This window comes from Amblyomma maculatum, unplaced genomic scaffold (genome assembly GCF_055883805.1).
Source record: "Amblyomma maculatum isolate TAMU_Amacu unplaced genomic scaffold, ASM5588380v1 scaffold_18, whole genome shotgun sequence".
NCBI lineage: Eukaryota > Metazoa > Arthropoda > Arachnida > Ixodida > Ixodidae > Amblyomma > Amblyomma maculatum.
In genome coordinates, this window is record NW_028146743.1 from 5,309,003 (window position 1) to 5,329,056 (window position 20,054).

The 20,054-nt window shown below is 45.0% G+C and overlaps 1 protein-coding gene across 2 annotated transcripts in view; it reads right to left on the minus strand.

Moving 5' to 3' along the window:
• roq (RING finger and CCCH-type zinc finger domain-containing protein roquin) overlaps window positions 1-20,054 on the minus strand; it is a 163,309-nt gene that overhangs the window by 78,340 nt on the left and 64,915 nt on the right. For both annotated transcript variants that reach the window (XR_014702778.1, XM_084586315.1), the window contains exons 7-9: window positions 11,833-11,913; window positions 8,388-8,595; window positions 7,403-7,476 (exon numbers count right to left, since the gene is read on the minus strand). Coding sequence is in view for 1 of the 2 variants with exons in the window: in XM_084586315.1 (XP_084442441.1) it covers window positions 7,403-7,476; window positions 8,388-8,595; window positions 11,833-11,913 (363 nt within the window). In the remaining variant the exon portion in view is untranslated. The remainder of the gene's footprint in view (window positions 1-7,402; window positions 7,477-8,387; window positions 8,596-11,832; window positions 11,914-20,054) is intronic.

Below are 20,054 nucleotides of genomic sequence, written 5' to 3' on the forward strand. Positions count from 1 at the left end.
TTTTAAATGACACAGTTTTAATGAACACTGGCAAAGCCATTTATTGCTGCCCCAGGTTCAGAAGAATTAGCTGCCTTGATTTAACCTTTGCATCTCGATCAGTTTTTAATAATTTTATTTGGGATGTTTTAGACGACCCTCTAGGAAGTGATCAACTACCTACGATTTTAAAGCTAACATCATCGACATCCATCCTGTCTACCAGGTCACAGCGCTGGAAACTCCACCTCGCCGACTGGTCAGTTTTTAAAGTCAATGCAACATTAGATAAAGAGTACTCAGATAATTTACCTACAGAAGAAATAAACAAAAGGCTCACTACATGTATAATATCTGCAGCCTTGTTAGCCATACCATAAACATCGGAATATGCGAGGAAAAAACATATGGTATGGTGGACGGAGGAATGTAGGTTGGCAAAAAAGCACCAGCATAAAGCGTGGGGAATCCTCCATAAGTATCCGACATCTGAGAAATTAATTCTAAGGTCAGAGCAAGAGCGCAGTACATTCGTAGGAACGCAGAAAAAACATCATGGCAGCAATATGTATCCTCAGTTAACAGTTCACTAACATAAAAAAAAATGCGAGAACAGGTATGAAATTTCACAGGAAATTTTACTCCTTTCACACTTCCAATGCTCACAGCACCTAGCATGCAAACAACATTAGAAGAACAGGCAAACATTTTGGGTGAGCACTTTTCCGAAGTGACAAGCTCGTCAAATTACACGCATACTTTATTAAAACACAATTCAGATCAGGCATACACGAAGATTACAATCAACTTATTACAAGAACTGACTAGTGTATTATCCTCTGGGAAAAAAACAGCACTGGGACCAGACAATATACACTATACTATGCTTGCCCATCTTTCTGAAGCCGCCATCGAAGCAATGAAATATTGATAACCGGAAATATACCCAAGGCATGGAAGGAAGCCATCAATTGGGCCACATCAAAATTTCGCAAATATTTGTACGGATAACCATTCAGGGTTGTGAGCGATCACCATACTCTCTGCTGGCTAGCCAACTTTTGATTTTATTTGATTTATTTATTTCTTTTTCAGAAAAAAAAAACCTAAAAAAACTTTTAAAAAAACTTAAAAGATCTGTCCCGCCGCCTTGAACAATGGAGCCTGCGTCTTCAAGAATTAGACATTAAGGTCGTCTACAAGTCCGGCCGCAAACACTGCGACGCAGACTGCTTGCTATGAGTCCCCGTTGATGCGCCGCCAAAAGACAACGAAGATGCCTTCTTGGGACCGGTAAGCGACAGCAACTTCGCACAGCAGCAGTGCTCAGACCATGAGTTGAAAGACCTGGCTATTACCTCGAAGGAAAGATCGCTTCCCCTCCGGCTGTGTTCAGGCGTCATTTATCGTCATTTGCCTTAAGTAATGACGTCGTCGTAAAGAACTTCGCGGCCAGCAGAACCGCGCAGCTTCTTCTTGTGCCCAAAAACCTCAGACACGAGATTCTGTAGGCGCTGCACGATGAGCCAACAGCAGGGCATCTCGGGTTTGCACGCACGTTTCACAGGATACAGGAGAAATATTACTGGCCACAGTTGCCTGCTCGCATTCTGTGAATGCCAGCAACGCAAGACATCCCCAACGAGACTGGCTGGTCTACTGAGCCCAATACAGCCCCCAATTAACCCTTTCGCTGTCACACACGTACCGGTACGTTTTCGCGCTCCCCCCCCCCATGTCACCGACTTACTGGTACGTTCTCGTGCATTCAAAACTTTGCGCCTGAGCGCGAAGCTGGCATGCTTGGACAGGCTGCGCCATCTGTCAAATCTTTCTACAAGTTCGTATTTTCGCCCCGCGTTGTATTGGTACAGTAGAACCCCGCTAATACGTTTTTCACAGGACAGTAAGAAAAAAACGTAACAGTCGGGAAACGTAAGAGTCAGGAAGAAGGACAAATTGAAAAATGACAGTAGTGGGCAAGTGAAAGCATGTTTATTACCATGCTAATGCTTAAAAAAGTCGTGCAGCATTGTCTGTCACATTTTCTCGCGTCCCGTGAGCACAACTCGTTTTTCCAATACTCGCAGTGCCGTGTGGCTCTCGCGGTCGTCACAAACATACCTTCTGAGAAGGCTAATGCCGCTACAGCCGAAGTGAAGGTGGGTTCAGGCAGCGGCTCAACCTCCTCTTCGTCGCCACTGTTGTGCGCGTCAACACACTCGGCCACGATCTGGTCAATGGTCATCATCTCGGAGGCGACAACGGCGTCGTCTACAGAAACATAATCGCTCTACACAATCCGTACGCGCCAACTGCTTCCATGGCCGTGTCGAGTTCGCAGTCCTCGGTGTTTACAGGTTCTGCTGCGCAGCCTGTGTTGCTGAAACACTTTACAAAACAGTTTTTGACCGTTGCGGCAGTGACAGCGCTCCATGCCATAGCCAAATAGTGCATGGCATCAAGAACCCTAATGTCAGTCGACTGCTGCCCGCAATCTACTGAGGCCAGGGATCGCTTAACTATGCACTTTCTGTAAAAATGCGAAATTTTTTATGATGCCAGCATCCAAGGGTTGAAGGTGGCTTGTTGTGTTGGCCGAAAGGTACAACACCTTGACGTTCCGCAGCGACGGTGTCCTTAGGGTGCGCGGAGCAGTTGTCTGAAAAAAAAAAAAAAAAAACCTTTCTTTGATTGCCCATTTTCGAGTCCATGTAGGACAAGAACTCCTCAAAAATTGTGCATGTCATCCAGGCTTTGCTGTTGTTCTTGTATTGGCAGGGCAGGTACCGATTGTTTTTCAGGCACCGTGGGCTTCGAAATTTTCTAATGACCCACGGCTTCATCGTCTGGGAGCCATCCGAGTTGCAACACAACAACATGGTGAGGCGTTCTTTGCTGCTTTTCCCACCGTGGCAAGCCTCGCCTTTAAAGCTTAGCGTCTTTGATGGCTGTACCTTATAAAAGAGGCCCGCTTCATTGGCACTGAAAATATCTTTGGGTTCGTAGCCCTCGATAATGACCGCCATGGACTCTTTCCAGTTGTCTATGGTAGCAGTGCCCACGCTTGCAGCCTCTCCAATCACGGTTCGATAGCAAATTCCGTGCCTTTTGTTAAAGCGGTCGATCCAACCGTTTGACGCACTGAAATTGTTGATCCCAAGCTTGTCTGCTATCTCCAGCTCTTTTTCACGCAAAATGGTGCCATCAAAATTCACCCCTGCAGCTCTGGCTTGCTTGAACCATGTGTAAACAGCCTCATCAAGCTGCACGTGCCCCGCACTGCGGACCTGCTTCCTTTTGATGTCGAATGACCGGGCGTTTCCTTCGATCTCGTTTCTTTTCGAAACAGCGGAGTTCAAGGTGGATGGCACGAGTACAGGATCTTTTGCGATGCACAGCCGCTTCCGCGTCAGGTTTGCATCCATGATGCGAAGAATGTTCAGCTTTTCCTCCAAGGAGAGCGCTTTGCGCTTTCTTGATTCTATCACTGTAACAAGTTCCCGCGCTGCGACGAAACGAGGCAGCCGCTAACCCACAGCGATTTATTGTTGCAGCGTGAAAGGATCAGCGATTAAGCGTGCTGGACGCATGTGCACACAACCACGGTATGAATTCACTTCTTGCGTATCCCACAGCAGGAAAATACACGCGAAGTGATTCCTAGCCGGAGGCACGAAATGATGCAATGATATGTGGAAGGAGTCTGAAGCACGAAGTCAGCCGCGCAAGCACCAACCACACAAAGGAAGCAGCATGGGAGAATGAAAAATGGCACGATGATAGGTAAAAAAGATGCAAAAAAAAAAAAAAAAGGCGACTGCTGATGATGATGATGATGCCACCTGCCCGAGCGCCGCAAGCGCCTTCTGTAGACACGCCACTAACAACCGGCCAAGCTAGGTCAAGTCAGGCCAAGTCAATTGGGCTTAAAAGTAAACATGGCCGTCGCTGCTTGTTACTCAGGCCTGCCAGTTCGCGACGTATGATGCAGGAACGTGCCCGAAGTTATGGCGTAACAGCGGGGTTTCTAATGCATAGAACACTATGTGAGTCATGCCAGGACTCGATTATAAGAACGCAGCAGCTGGGAAAACGCAGCACCCGGGAATGCAACAGCGGGGTTCTACTGTACTTATATAATGAAGAGTAAGGAGCGACCGTGCCCACCTCCCCACCTTCTTCGCTGGTGGGCGCAGTCGCTTTGCGCGCTACTATCGCGCTAAGCGAACATGCAGCGCGTGCGTTTCGCAGTGCGTGCATGCGGTTACGATTTAAAGGGTTGTTCTGCCATCTGCCACAGGTTTGCAGGTTTTTACTTTTATTCAGCTGACGTGTCTGCTATAACGCGTCACGTTTAGGGGCTCATGCCGTTGCCTCTCCAATAGATCGGCACATTACTCGATCACTGCTTTCGTTTGCTTTTGCCGCGCCCTTGCTTGCGGCTAGCAGCAGCAAAGAAGATTGTTTTAGCCTCTTTCCATCTCCCTCTGCCATCTTGATTTCACAACGTGTCATTTACCTCCGTTGTGCGGGCCACCGAAAGTGCACCCTCCGTGCGCGCGGTTACTTTCGGATAGCTAACCATGCGGGACCTTCGACTGCGGACTGGAGCGATGGATCTTTTGATTATAAATACGAGTCTAGCTTGGATTAGGTCTCTCAAGAAGTATCGAGCAGTTTTTCTTATATTATCCTCATTTATCTAATTTATAATCAGGCTGATAATGATGATGATGTTAATTAAAAACACCTGCAGAACACTGAAATGTGCATATTCCGCTGACTAAGTTATTTGTATAACAATCGTAATCAAAAATAAATCGCTATGCTCGTTCCCTGGACCAAGCCGGCACTGGGGGTACCTCAAGTGTTAAAAGTTATTTCAACAAACTGGGATGGACCTCCTCGGCCCCTTCCAAACTTCATCAGCGGGGAACAAATGAATCATCGTGGCAACCAATTACATGACCCACTATGTGGAAGCGAAAGCCCTGCCCAACGGTACTGCAGCAGAAGTTGCTAAGTTTTTCATCGAACGAATTCTCCTGCGACACGGCGCTCTTGAAGTGCTCATTACGGACAGAGGAACTGCATTTACAGATGAGCTCACGAAGGCTATCTTGTACTACAGTCAAACGAGCCACCCTAGGACAACTGTCTACCATCCCCAGACCAACGGACATACGGAGCACCTCAACAAAACAATCGCACATATTATCGCCATGTACGTCGACGCTGAACACAAGACCTGGGATGCCATCTTGCCATATGTGATCTTCGCGTATAACACGGCTATTCAGGAGACGACCAGGGCGACCCCATTCCAGCTTGTGTATGGCAGGAATCCAATGAACACGCTCGATGTAATGCTGCCACAAGTAACAGACGAGGAGAGCCTGGACGTCGCCCCCTACCTTCAGCGTGCAGAGGACGCTAGACGACTTGCACAACTGCGCATTGAACATCAACAACGCACCAACGCCCGATGATACAATTTGCGACGCCGCCACGCACAAGCCCGGAGACCAAGTATGGGTATGCATATCAATTTGCCGTCGCGGACTATATGAAAAGTTGTTGCGTCAATACTTTGGGCCATACAAAATCATCTGCAGTGTCGGACAACTGGACTATGAAGTCATTCCCGATGGTACGACAGCTTCACAACGGCGACGCGCACACCCATAAATCGTACATGTTGTACGCTTGAGGCCATATTATGTGCATTAAAGAATCTGTGGTGTTTACACTTTGTAATGTTTATGTTTAGGTTCCTTTGTTTATTTTGGAACATCGAGGCGATGTTTTTTTTACGGGGGGAGCAATGCCGCGAAACAGTCAAATCTCTTTTTGTTTCTTTTTTTTAGCAGCTGCCGGCATACAGCCTTATCACCCTGGTTCTAGCACATGAATCAATTCTGTATACTTTTTTTGTTCATGCTTGTTGTCGCGAGGCACAACTTAATCAGTTTCTTTGTCACGCAAGATGTGCCAAGATGTTTCTCGAAGATTCCAACCACTCGCGCATGTTTCTGCAATGTTCCAGGCTGCACTAGTCACTGTTTGCGGCTTTATCTCGATGTTTCTTCGCAGCCTTTAAATTGAGCGTTGACAGGTATGACAGGCATTCTTTGTTCTATGATTGACGAGCATGTCTGTTGCTATCGCCGCCGCCGAATTGTTTAGTTCTTTTGCAGGCGCAAGTCAACCCAATAAAGAGTGAACTTCAGCACTATCATGCCTGTGTCCTCTTTTGGTGTCTACAGCCTTGTCACCACTACGTGACAATGCAGTCAAAGCTAGTTATTTCGAATGCCGTTACTTTGGCAATCAAGATCACTCAAACTGCCGCCTCAGTACCAGCCAACGACCATTAGGTCTACGGCGCTAGATACTTTCGAATCAGATGCAATGAGTTGCAAAGCAGTTAATTAGAACAGGCTTTCCAAGGTATGCTGCATCCAGGTATTAACCATACTCAAAAGCCCGAGTTCTGTGCTAGGTAGTTGCTCTCCATTCTGTGCACTCGTCATGAGTTGTTCACGTTCATCCACTTGTAGCTATAACAAGGTCACTTCTTTCAAAGCAGCATTGCATCCGATGCAGGCGCATATCGAAGCAAATCAATACAAGCACAGACGGACACGGAGGTGGCGCTTCGCATGGCCAGCCACTTTGCTTTACTGCATCGACGTGTCGGACACAATGGCGCTTTAAAAGCAGTGACAGTGTTATAACTATAAGTGGACGAGGCTGTTCATTGTGTGATGAATGCCACTTATATACAAGAGGTGTCACGGGAAGTGAAACGAAAAAAAAAACTAAACACTGCTGCGCTGGTCTCATTCTTAAAATAAGGCAAACATTCCTCAGTCTTTCACTGCATAAATTTACTGTAAACAGGGGGTCATTCGATAATTCAAACTTTAGGATAATTTTAACGTTCTTTTTCGTCCCTCTAAGTTTAAAGTAAAAAACTTTTGCTGCAGTGGCCGTTCACTTTAAAGACAGGATCCTACGCTAGAGAGAAACGAGTGCAGGTGCTTTACACTGCAAAAGAAGCAGTGCAGGGCCGCATGTTTTCAATGTTGTTACACATTTCCCCACAAACTAGTACATTTACTGTAGCTCCCAAATTGAAGCAAACAAAATACACCACGCCTATGACTCGCATGAATACAGGAATGTTGTGGCCATTCATTTCAAAGTCATATTTAACGATTATTCAACAATGAGCATTTTTTCTGGTGCCAAACATCTGAGGTTAAGAGCATCCACTGCGCAACTTTGCGAGAGCATGTTTGGCCATCAAGGAAGAGCAGTATGGCACACTGATTTAGTTGCTTGAAAATAAAAAAAAATAGAATTCTGCATGCCTCAGTAAATCACACACCCTCTCGCTTCAACAGGAAGTACTCACGGTCGGGTTGGGTGATGGCTGGACGTTGAGCTGTCACATGATCCATGGCTGGAGCCCCAATCATCGTCATCTTCCTGAAGATTATGACAATCAACAGCAACAAAATGGTGCCACTTCACAGAAATTACAGTCTTCACACAAATCCAGCAGCAATGAATTTAGCATGCTCCTGTACTGTCTCATTTTGCACACACATGAATTAAACTAATTGCTGCATGCATTCAGCTTAACAGTGATTCAAGAACTAAACTAAACTGCACCCCCTTTGCAACCAAACATAAACTGATACAGTTTCCTAAAAGTAATGAAATTGGATACTAGGCAGTCTTTTTAAAACCCACCCTTTCTATGAGAGAAAAAAAGAGTGGCTGCCATAATGTTAACCTGGGGCTAGAAAATGCCAAGCAAAGAACAGGGCAAAAAGGGTGAAACAAGCAAGCAATCACAAACAGGCACAGTTTGCCATTGCTCACATATTTCAAACCTTCTTCAACACATTCAGATATGTGTTCTGGCTCTTTCAATGCATGCAAATGACTCTGCTGCTGCAGCAGAAACACCGGGAGAACATTATCATATATTTTCTAATGCTTTATTGAGCCGCAGCAACCCAAAGAAACCAAGTAAATCTGTCCCAGAGTATGCATGGAAGTTACTTCAGGCAACTAAAAATAACCCACTGGACAATCTGGTGCATTTTTCTTAGGCTCCAAATACTTGAAAAATAAGTGCAAATACAATCAACATAATGTGGCTGTGTTGGATGTTTCCATGACACAGCATCTCATTAATATAAATCTTGCTGCCACGTAACAAAATGTTAGCGAAGCATCAACAAAAAAAAACAAAAAAAAAACATCAATACGGTTCATCTACACAAACTGTAGCCTACAATCAGCACTGATGAGGGGGGGGCATATGTGATCAGCAACAGACAACAAGAGGGGTGGAGAGCACAGCATGGTGCAAAATAAGGGCCACTCACCCGGCACGGTGGAGATGGATTGTGCCAGGGCTCTTCTGGCTGGAAGGCAGGGCTTTCAGGATTTAGGCCAACTGCAGAGGTGGTCTCTGCCCCCGGGTGGAGAGTCGGCGGGGCCAAGGCAGGGGGTGGCGAGTTCCGCCTGCTCACCACCACCACTGGGGGACCAGGAGCACACTGATGCTCAGGGCTGCCACCTTCTTCACGGGACCTATAGCACCAGAACCACCAAGAGTCATGCGGTGAACCGGTGTGGAGTACAGGAAGAGGGGGCGTGTCAGGCAAATGTGCCAGAACAGCACAGGGGCACCTCAAGCCGAGTACAGCTTCCATGTGAGTAATCAGACTGTATGAAAACCAAATTCCCCACAAGAGCAATTTTTCTAATTGTGCAAAAACATGGTCAACTGGCAAGGCAGCAAAGAGATGATTCCACTACATGTAGACATGTTCCTGACACATGCACTCCCAAACCGTCCACAGCAATTTACTACAAGTAAAATTCTGTGCACATGTGCAGTGGAACTTCACCTCCAACTAATTTACAGCCAAGTATGTAAAGATGCACCATAAAGAAAGAAGCTGAATGACTACGTGAACACTGAATACATACAAAAAGTATTGTTAAACCTGGTTAAGTGCACAATTTTTTGTTACATCCAGATTTTCGTTATATTAAGTTTTTGTGCAAAGATTCCAAAGTACAACGCACAACTGAAACCGAAATAAAAGAGATGTAGAGGAAATAACTTTGGAAATGTTTACGTTAGCCTCTCGATCACTGTAAGTTATAAAAGTGCCAAAACATTTCATGTTGACACCAGTGCATGTAACTGCAGCCGCAGCCGCCACCTCACCTCTGCTGTAGCTTCCACTATGCAGCTTCGAGTAGGGTGGGCAGTGCAAGCGGCGAAGGCTGCTGATGGCACCATGGCCAGGCTAGATGAGCGCGTGTGGTCACAACACCACTAGCCATGAACATGTGCAGGCACCTACTTCTTCACGCGTTTCTTCCCACTATCGGTCTAACCGCCCCACTGCCCCAAGAAACAGATTGTTCACCTTGCGTTGCCAGCGCTCTACGCTGTCCCAGCCACTGAAGAGTCCTATATGTAGGGAACTCGAGCCAGAAAACTTTGCTTCACAATGCTAGTGCCCTCCTAACAAAAGGATGCAGCCTTACCTCTGAGTATTGGTTGCTGGAGGAGCTGGCGTAGCGCATGCACGCAGCTGCAGAGGGGTATGTGAACAGTCCCGAAAAGTATTTCTCTGGACTACAGGCGTGTGCAAGCACGCACATGCGGGTCAAGACAGGCGGTGCGAATGCAACACTACGGTGGCAACTACCTCATCTAGCCACATGCTGATGGTATTTTTCGCTTAGGGCATGGGGTTTCTCATGTTTGTGATTCCAGATTGCTGGGCTTATGCAAACAATCTAATTGGAAGCCCTTTTCATCTGTATTCTAAGAATTGAAAAATAGTGATTAATTTACAGTTCGTTACCAGCGCTTGAGGTCCTTGAATAGGAGCCACGAACACCGTTTTCAAAGCTCATATGCAGGTTATGGAATACTGACAGCTTGGAGAGGCAGGACTTTTTTTGGAAGGTTAATTTTCACTCTTTTCAATGTACATGGTCTTTTTACTGCCAAGAGCATTTACTGAAAGGCATTCGTAGAGTGAAAAAAAGGCTGTCATAAAATTTTAAAGATAGCAAGGCTTCACAACATAAAAAAATAAAACTCGAGATAGGGTTCGCAAACTCTAAACCATAAAACCAATCAAGCCTTTTTCCCCGCTACTATGTACGCTTATTTATTCTCCTTTAACTGCCTTGACTGCCTAGCAGCTTTGAATGTGTATCTTTTCTCATGACGAGCGCCACCTGCGAAGACTCCCCAGGCATTTGGAAAACAAGAATGTGGTGTCACCCCTCCAAGGTAAGAGGAAAGGGCAGTAGCAGACACATTGGGCTGGTGCTACTCCCTTGTTCAGCTATTGTATGTCTAGCAACAATGGTAAAACAAGGTGTTTTGTAGGGTCTGAGGAAGTATTATTTCTTGTTCTTCTGGAAAGTTGTGATCTAGAGAAAACAATCATCTTATATCAAGCAAAGAATATGCTCCAAGTGGACATCATCTGATTAGAAATTTACTGAGGAGGCTGTCAATTATGTTTTTTGATATTAATCACCCTTGAAAGCAAAAACTACAAAAACTTTAGACTTACAGTGACCAGTGAAGGCAAGAAACCAAGAGAACAGCATCTATGTACAAACAATGTTCTTTTAGCAGAAACATAAAATGCATGACTGCACAGTACCCTTGATGTGGGTATTTCTAACAGGAAGAATGAGTAGATTTATTTATTGCTAGAAAAAGCAGTTTCCCAAACTGCCGTCCCCTTTGAAGGTGCATAAGTGTTACCAGAATAAGAGACTTGTAAAATTTGACCCCATGTCTTGAAAGTAACGCAATTACAGACAGAAAGTTTCCCTCGACTTGGGCAAGCAATTGAAATTTTGCCTTCTTAAAGGAGTATTCCACTCGAATCTAGGGGCAAACTTTCAGGCTCATGAGGGTTAAGAGCTGGGCAAGCTGCACACAGTCCAAGAATAAAACCTGCAGAATAGAGGCAGGCAAATAGAGCAACACAGGACGACGACATGTCGCCTTGCAAAAGATTAAAGGCCCTTGGGGGATCTGAAGCGGCACTTTTTGTGAAGGAAAGGTGGAGGGAGTCGGGGAATATAAGACAGCCCAACAAAGCCACCTGCCTATGCCGAGGCAGCATTACCGTTCCTGCTGTTCCTGCTGCCTTCCCCTGAAGACAAACCATCCACACCCAAGTCCACAACGACGACAAGTGTTCCAGGCACTGTCGGGGAATGAACAACTAAGGATACTGCAACATTCCTTTGCCATCAACCGTCTCCATCATTTTCAGCCGCAGCCCCAACGTCAATTCGAATACTTATTGCCATCTGCTGTGACTAACTTGTTACATGCAGCGGGTTTTGAGAAGCACGCTATTGTCCTCCACTGTCTGCTCAGCAAAAGAACCAAGTGAATTTTCTTTATTGTTTGAGCCGCAGAAAAACCTTTCAAAGATCAATATTTTGGAGGGGAAGCACATAACACTACGATCATGAGGACGGTGTGGAGAATTGGGAAACTTCGTAATATTGAAGAATTTGCTATAATTAGGTTTGTTACACACTGGTTTAACTGTACTCAGGACAGACAGAACATAGAACAAAGAAGCAGGCAGCTTAGTAATTTCAAAGGAAAGCTACCTGTCACCGAAGGCACCAAACTGTCCATGACTGCTACAAGAGTCCCATCACTTAAAATGGATTGCCGTGACACTCTAAGCCAAGCAGGTTGTTCTCACTGATGAATAGAAGGCACCCCAACAAGCTGATCAAGCTGCAAATGGCACTGACCTGCTAGCAGGAGTCCCAGTGTCACTAATGGCAACAGGCTTGGGGTCTGCAGATGTCCTTGGTGGTCGCCTTGCACGGTACCTGCACAGTTTTGTTACAGGGGTGACAAAAAGGCAAAAATATGCACCGAACAGTAAGAAAAGGATGGCCACTCGGCTATGAGTGCAGACTACTTCCAACAACTGCCATTTCTGCTTGGTTCTGCTTTGTAGTAAATGATGCGAGGATGCGAAAGGATGATGCAAAAGATGTGAGGCATAAGTTTGGCCTGCAGCACAAAAGCCCATGCAAAACTACACTCTAGAGGGATAGTGACACTGAATACCATTCCGTCCTTCAACGAGAATGGAAACATTTCACTGTTCTGTCATAGCCCAGCTCCTTTCCTAAGCAACCGTACAAGGCAGCAAGAGCAAAGGTGGCTCTGATCAGTGCAAGATCATCACACTAAGTGACACAGAATGGGGCCAATGTCAAACCTGTAAGTATCACAGCAACAAGTGCTTTAGTAATGTACACAAATAAAAAAATCCCTCCCAGCTTAAATGATATCCTGCTGTTTGCCTTTTTCTCCTTTCCCCTTCTGAGAAGAATGATACTTCTTGCACCTTAGCTATGTCACCGTTGTTGAAATAAAAGTATAGAGGGTGGTTCTTGTAATGAACCCTGGGAACATATTTTGCACCCGACAGCTTCAGAAACAACACACAGGCCTTCCGAAGGAAGCACACTCTGAAGCGTTTCACAAAAAGGTTGTTCACTACAATATACACACACCAGCTCAGATTTACACATAGCTTAACAGTCACTTACAAAACCTCCATGTATCTCTCAAGAACTTCCCAGTATAAATGTTTGCCACACACATGGCCACACTACCTGGCTGCCACTAAAGACCCTCCGTCTAAGCTCTATAGGCAAAAGCCCCCCCCATAATACATCAAGCCACACAACTTACGATTTGATGCAGCCTTCATGACGGAGAGAAGAGCTTCTGTTTACAGAAAGAAAATATAATAAAATAATAAAATACTATCATCTAGCCCCATATTCTGATAAGATAAATTTAAGCTGCCTAAATGCACATCCAACAATACAACTAGACCATATACTTTCAGAAAAGCACCGATAAACATCTGCCAGTAAAGAAGAGGCATGGAATCATTTAAAGCCAAAAAGCAGCAGTGTGTATCTATGCCAAAACAAGCCAAAAGCCATTTTCAGTGAGAAACATTACAACTCTCTTCAAAAAAACAGAAATGCTGAGGAAGCGCTCTGAACACTGTTCGTCGAGACGTCAGTAAGTGTTCTCGTTATAATGCCACCACCGATGCAAACTAATTGGTGCCTACTGCCAACGTTTCCTATAGGCACACTTTAAATATGTTAGCAATTATCTTATTTCATTTCCGCACCAGCTCCCAATCAGACAGCAGCCATCTGCTTCTCTGGTTGCGAACATCGTATGTCTCCCTCACGGTGATCATCCAACACCAGCAGTCAGCCTTTTGGGCATGTGCATATACGGGCATAGGGTTAGATGGCATTTTCGAGGCATTGCAGATGAAGCTATGTGATGTTAAGAAGATAGTGAGAGACCGGAAAGCGTGGCGTGACATGGTCCATAGGGTTACGAAGAGTCGGACACGACTGAACGCCTGAACTGAACTGATATACGGGCAAGCCAGCACCACACAGGGGCCATTTTTTATTAGTATTATTATTAACTGGTTCACAGGAAAGGAAAGGCACAGTATCTGTCACACTTGTTCTATGAACACCTGAACTACGCCGTAAGGGAAGGGAGGAAGGTAGGAGTGAAAGCGGAAAGAGAGAAAGGGGTGCCATAGTAGAGGGCTCCAGAGTAATTTTCGTTTCACCTCTATCAAAATGCAGCCGCTTGTGATGATTTTGGGAGTTAAGACTGGATTGGATTCTTGGACCAGATGGTATTCGCAGTGTTGTCTGGGTGAGATGCATGCTAAGGGTAGGAAGAAGGGAGGTGCACGCTGGAAGCAAAGGGGGAGAGGGAAGCTTTTTTGGAATGGAAAAGCGGAAAAGTGAAGTTAGAGGGGGTGCTTGCTTGGAATTTCGCAGCAGTGCAATAAACGCTTTATTAGCAATTATCCTCCCACTAGAAAGCCATTTCATTGATTTTCATGTAGCATATATATATATATACATTATTTCAATAAATCTAGCATGATCAAATCTTTTTTTGGATGCATTTCTGTTAAAACAAACTTCTGATGAAATAAAATTGGTTCCTTCAAGTCTTAAACAAAGCCACCGCACATTACAGCACTCATGAAGGGCTTGCAAAAGCTGTACCATGAGGTCAATGCTCTCTGACATTTAAAAGGTTGCAAACGAAAGGTTCTCTCCAACTTAGTAGCCCCATAATGAATCCCTTTAGCACTCTCACCAATTTTGTGAAGCATTAGTGCCCAATTCTACCTGCGCACTGGTGCCACCAGAGTGAGGAGACTTTTGTGAATGGCTTCTCTATACCAGACACCTGCCTTCATTGCTCGAGGTAATGAAGACACTTCAGTCTGAGGAGAACCTCATATGAAAGATGTGTCCCCCACCTCTTTAGTGAAAAATCTGCTGCCTTGCTGAAGAAGAGAATCGGGCACTGAGAGCAGCTTCTGAAGCATGGCCGGCATTATGAACATAGTAGATGCGGGCCCCCGAATGTAACTTGCAGCGTTTTCCCACTCTGCAAGGCATCCAGCGGAAAACCCACTATGACTCGCAATTCAGAAGTGCAGATCTGTGTCTAAATTCTTGACAAGTTTCCACAGAAATGTACACACTAAAAGCAGGGATATGTGGAGTGCTTTTACAGGTGATTTTCACCCGATGGCATGCCACCGCCGATCTGGACCTGCCACATAGTTGACGCCCGGGCAGCGCGGCATCCATTGAAATTGGAAGTGGCTGCAGACGCGAGCCAATAGCAGTGCAGAAAGCTCCCATTTCCAGGTAGAGCTACCACTGTCAACATGGCAGGGCAATTTATTTTACATAGCCCAAACTAACTAATGTCAACAGGGCCGCCACGGCCGACAAGCTATGTGGCAATTTGGGCACAGAAGTGGGACCAACGTGAAAATAAATGCTTTACATCAAACATGGCATGTCACTTTATTGCAAGTGCATGACCTAATCTGGGACTAGAAAGGTCTGTTTCCTCTCTGTAGCAAAAGCTGTCGAAGAAAGCCTCGCCACTGGTATCCACGGTTGAGCGGGGAGTTTGAAGGTATGCATTTTTATTCATTCAAGCATCAACATCTTTTTGCATGCTCGAATGAATAAAACGAGCATCCGATGCCATAGACTCACATGGGCGTTTGGCAGGAGTCAAGCGACAGTTATAAATATCTGAATTAATGGGGGTTGAATTGGCAAGGCTTGACTTAAAATGCTAGTATCCCATGGCTTATAATTTTGTTTATATAAACCTTAAGGGGAGATACGAGTGAACTGAAGCATTGATTTTGATGAAACTTTAGGAGTGACGTATCCTTATACCTGTACAAAACAACTAAAATTGTAGCACCGTATCTTTAGTGCTAGAAAAGTTGTTCTCATCACAGTGATCTACCGTAAAATTTCGAGCAAGAGCCCCCTGTAACTTCTCTGCTAATTTCACATTTCCATGCTGTTCCGGGAAAGCACCCCCCCCCCCCCCCCCCTTCTAATGCGCCTCACTTCCCCGCTCCCTACCCTTAGTACACACCCCACTCGGGTAACACTGCCACCAAGTCCAAGAATCAATCCAGTCTCAGCTCTCAAAAATATCGCAAACAAAAATGTCACCAAAACCGCGTTGACTTGCCCGAGTGTGCAAATGCATAGAAGTTGATGGCTAGCGTCGGATGACCAACGTGAGAGAGAGATATCCGATACAGACCAGAGGAGCTGGCGCTCAAAGAAACAAGATAACCGAGAACATATTTAAATAGCATGACGAGAGGAAATATTGTCAGCGAATGCAGAGTTTACATCGACTATATTGTGCCTAGAATATGCATCAAAAGTGGCACAGCAAGAACACTCGGCAGCCACTCACCGATGCCTCAGTGCACACTTCTAAATCCATACGCTATGCACTCAATATTTTTTTTTTTGCCAGGAAAAAATTTGTCGCCCTTTTGAGTTTTGGTGCCGTTCCGAGAAAGTGCTCCCTCCCTTTTTCGTGTAATTTCGGCTCATTACCTCTTTGGCTCGGCTCTTAAGAGCCGAAGAGGTACTTGCTCAATATTTTACGGTAATATTTGGTTTGGTTAGCTATGATGATGTGTATGAACACGTGTCAAATGTGATTGGTTCGTTTGTGTTTAGTCATTTGGCAAGCTGCCTACATATAGTTCTGTGTTTGCGAAAATAAGGCAGTCCTGCATTCGCCACCAAACCAGCTCCCTCACTCTGTCCGCCGCTACAACAATGGCGACGAAGGGTACGGCCCCGCGGGATTGGGGGCCCCTGCTGCAACGGTGCGCAACAGTCATGGCCATGGCTGCAAACATCGACTTCTCAAGTTTCGATGAAAACCAAGTGGGACTTCTTTTTTTACTCACCTGGAAGCATTGTTCGAAGCGAACGAAGTTAAGACAGAAGATTAAAAAAAAGGGCGCTCTTGGTTTCTGCACTATCAACGAAGACAATTGGTGTTCTGGCCGGATGCTGCGCTACGTGAAAAGTATATGAGTTAAGGGAGGACAGGGCTCTTGCGGCCGAAAATTGGTCTAAACATCAGATTTTTTATTTCTTCATTTTTGCAGTCCTGAGATGTCTCCGCAACTATCTGCAAATTTGGTTGAAAAATACCGCCTAATTTGCACGTTACAGCCTTCCAAAAATGCGAATCTGAATGTTTGGCCCTTTAAATTGAGGTCAAATCACGCTGAGTTTTGATCGGCCACAGATCGATAAATACGCGACTCCACAGGCATCATTTTGGTCTCGTTCGAAAGATCGTGATTCAGGCTATTCCCATGTCACAATCGGCGTTCGTGAGCAAACACCCGAAGCGGAAGACAAAGGGACAAATTTGCGCGAAACACGTGCTGCTATTGGGCTCCGAAAGCATGCGACACAAATGACCACTTTTGGTTGCCTGCCCGCGTCGACTGTTTGCGGCCCGGCGCCATTTTGAAAAGGTCGCGTAGGCATAGCTGGTTTAGCGACGTCCCGTCGTCACGACCACGGCGTAAAACGGGGAAAATTTAGGTTCGAGTGTCATTCTGGCCCAGAAATCGAAGAAAGGTAGAGATAAGAGGCACGCCAGTGACGCGGCAACGCCGCATCCTGTTGGCAGCTATCAGCGACGAAGCGCCGAGGCTCCGATGGGCCGATAAGGGCTACAGATAGGAGAGCGAACGATTTCCTCGAGGCGAATTCTGCCGTGTGTGAGCATCGTAATCATGACGATGCAATTGAAAAAATGATAACCCAAGCAGTTTTCATGGCCCCGACAGATCAAGCACTCAGAAAAGTTAGTGGCGCGGCGGCAATAGGCACCGTACAGTGAACAGGGGGCGCTGCGGAGGAGCGCCGCACTCAGCACCGCCGTGGCGAATTCCGCGTTACTGAGCAGGCCGAGACAAGGTCAATTCCTAGGGGAGCGCGCTCCCCCTCGAGGCAGGCCGTGGCCGATGATACAGGGAAGACGGTAGGCAGCCAGTGTCCACCCAACGTCGTTTGTTCTCAACCAGAGGGTGCGATTGTGTGTTAATGGCATGCACTAGCTTTTTTATCTGTAAGCTTCGAGCCATTAAGGGAATACAACAGGGGTCTAAAACTCGTATTTACTGTGCGGGCCGCATTGAACAAGTTTTGTCCCTCACAGGCCAGAAGACGGAAAATAACAAGAACATAAGAAAAGAACAATGAAAAAACAGCAGGAAACAGTACAATAAATAACAATAAAATTAAAAAAACCTTCTCGTTCCCATAACACGCCTTAATGGAAAAGAAAAGCGACGCGATTCTCCGGTTTGCTTCCGCATTTCTCGTTGAAAGGTATTAATGGTACATTGATTAATAAGTACTATACTTACCCTCAACACACAAAAAATGCACAGTTAGAAATGAAATAAAGAATGGGCAGTATGGTGCATTGCTCTTTGCATAAAGCTAGCACACAAACTCTTTGTATTAGCTCTTTGTATTCTTTGTATTCACTCGTATTTGTATTCAAAGACTTGTATTGAAGTCTTCGTGTTAGCTCTATGGCACTTTGAGGCAGAGTGATGTACCATTGAAAGTGCATGCCGATTAAGCGGTGAATGCCTGTTGTCATTCGAAAACAAAACAAAAAAAAACTTTTGCCGTCTGGGTCCAAAAGCCTTTGAGTTTATTTTAGTTGCAGATCAAGGCTGGTGGTACCGCTTTCGGAACGTAGGCTAAAATGTTTAGAGCCGCCGGTCTGCAGAACGCAGCTCCAGGGCCCGCGATTCGCAAGTTCGAGATCCCTGGCAAAGAGTCGGATAATCTCTGACGAGCAGAAAAAGTGTGCGACGCTTGATATATGCGTGGTTACGGCACGGGTGTTCTAAAAAAAAAAAAAAAAAGAAAAGAACTTTATTTTAGGTCTAATCTCGACTGACCGAGTCGCGTGGTAGTGCTACTAGAGGACAAAAAGAACCTCTCTTAATTCTGCCGTATTTCAGATGATGGCGTAACTCGGACGTAAATAAGATTTTCAGCACGATGTTACCTAGCTACCTATTGCCAAGCATTTGCGGTGTAATGGCTAAGGAAATAATTTTTTTTTTGTCATGGAATCTAGAAGGTAGAGTTCAGATGTAGAAAGATAGCAAGTTTTGTGCTTTCCAATTAGAGTGCCGAACAATTGTGCTCCATCTACAGCCTTAATTCTGCTATGTACCTACATATTTTCGTCCAGCTAACAATCACCCGTACTTTGATAAGAAAGAACCTACTGAAAACAGTGCCGATCTCTCTACGGCCTGCCTGGGAATCAAGAATTCAATGCCCAACTACCCTTCGCACCTATGGCAATCCATGGCATATCAATACTGACGATTTCTTTTTGTTCTGCTCAAATTGTTTTTCCCAAGACAACCACTACCACTACTTGCCGCCGTTGAACTGCGTCTGAAAGCATGCGCTGGAGCCGCAGCGCCTTCTCAGAGTTTCGTTGGAACTGCGGTAGGTGGCGCAGGGGTCGCGCGCAAACTTCACTGTACGGAGCCTATGGTGATCGCGAAACGGCGTCACGCGCGGCATGCGGAATTGCAAACTTTCTCGAAACAAATTTGCTTTTGAGTTGCAGGGACAATTATCTCAATGGGAAACGGTGCATTCACACCAGAAGCCAGTCATAACTCATTTTATTGAGTTACTGTTAGCCTTGGTAATTCAAACATATGCCCAAAACGTTTCTCGCCAATTTTTCAAAATTAAATTTTGGACACTCACCAGATCAATATTTCTGGCCCTGCTCTTGCTAGTTAATTTCTTTAAACCTAACCTCATGTATCTTTTGACACCAAGGTAAATGTAATAACCATACGAAAATTTACTGAAAAGATTGTCTTGGCACCAACCTTTCCTTTGAGTCTTTTTGTATTATGTAACTTCGGCTCAAATTGGTATAACACATTAATTTTTACTTTAATTTATTTCCAACCATTTCTGATCATACTGATACGTCAAACCTTGCCATAATTTAAATCTACATGTTCGGACATGTTTTTCCTTCTTTTCTCGAAACAGCATTTTTGAGGGTACTGCAATTTTGGAGGAGCGATATCTCTTGAACTATTTGTGCTATTGCTTTCATTTTTTCATTGCTGCAACGATACTTTCTTGAAGAGTGCAGTAAGACTCAAATATATGCAATTATGATGAGGCAACATTTACAAAACTAATTATTTATAATGGGTGTCAAATCGAGCTTTTCCACAGAAAAGTTTGATGTACTATAACACAAGTTCAAATTAATCTAGCACCTCCATTCTTGGTTAGCTGCCCTCTGTGATACTTCTAGATAATTTATGCAGGCTGATTTTCATCATGCCCTTGTGTGTTTAGTAATTAGCTCACCTCCAAATGAAGAACATTAATTAGGCAAAATTCTTAAAACTAAGCATTCTACAAAAGAAACAATTATATATTGAAAATCAGCATGTCAAAATACATAAGTGACGCAAGTTTAATCCAAATCGGTCTATAGATAAGAAAAAATG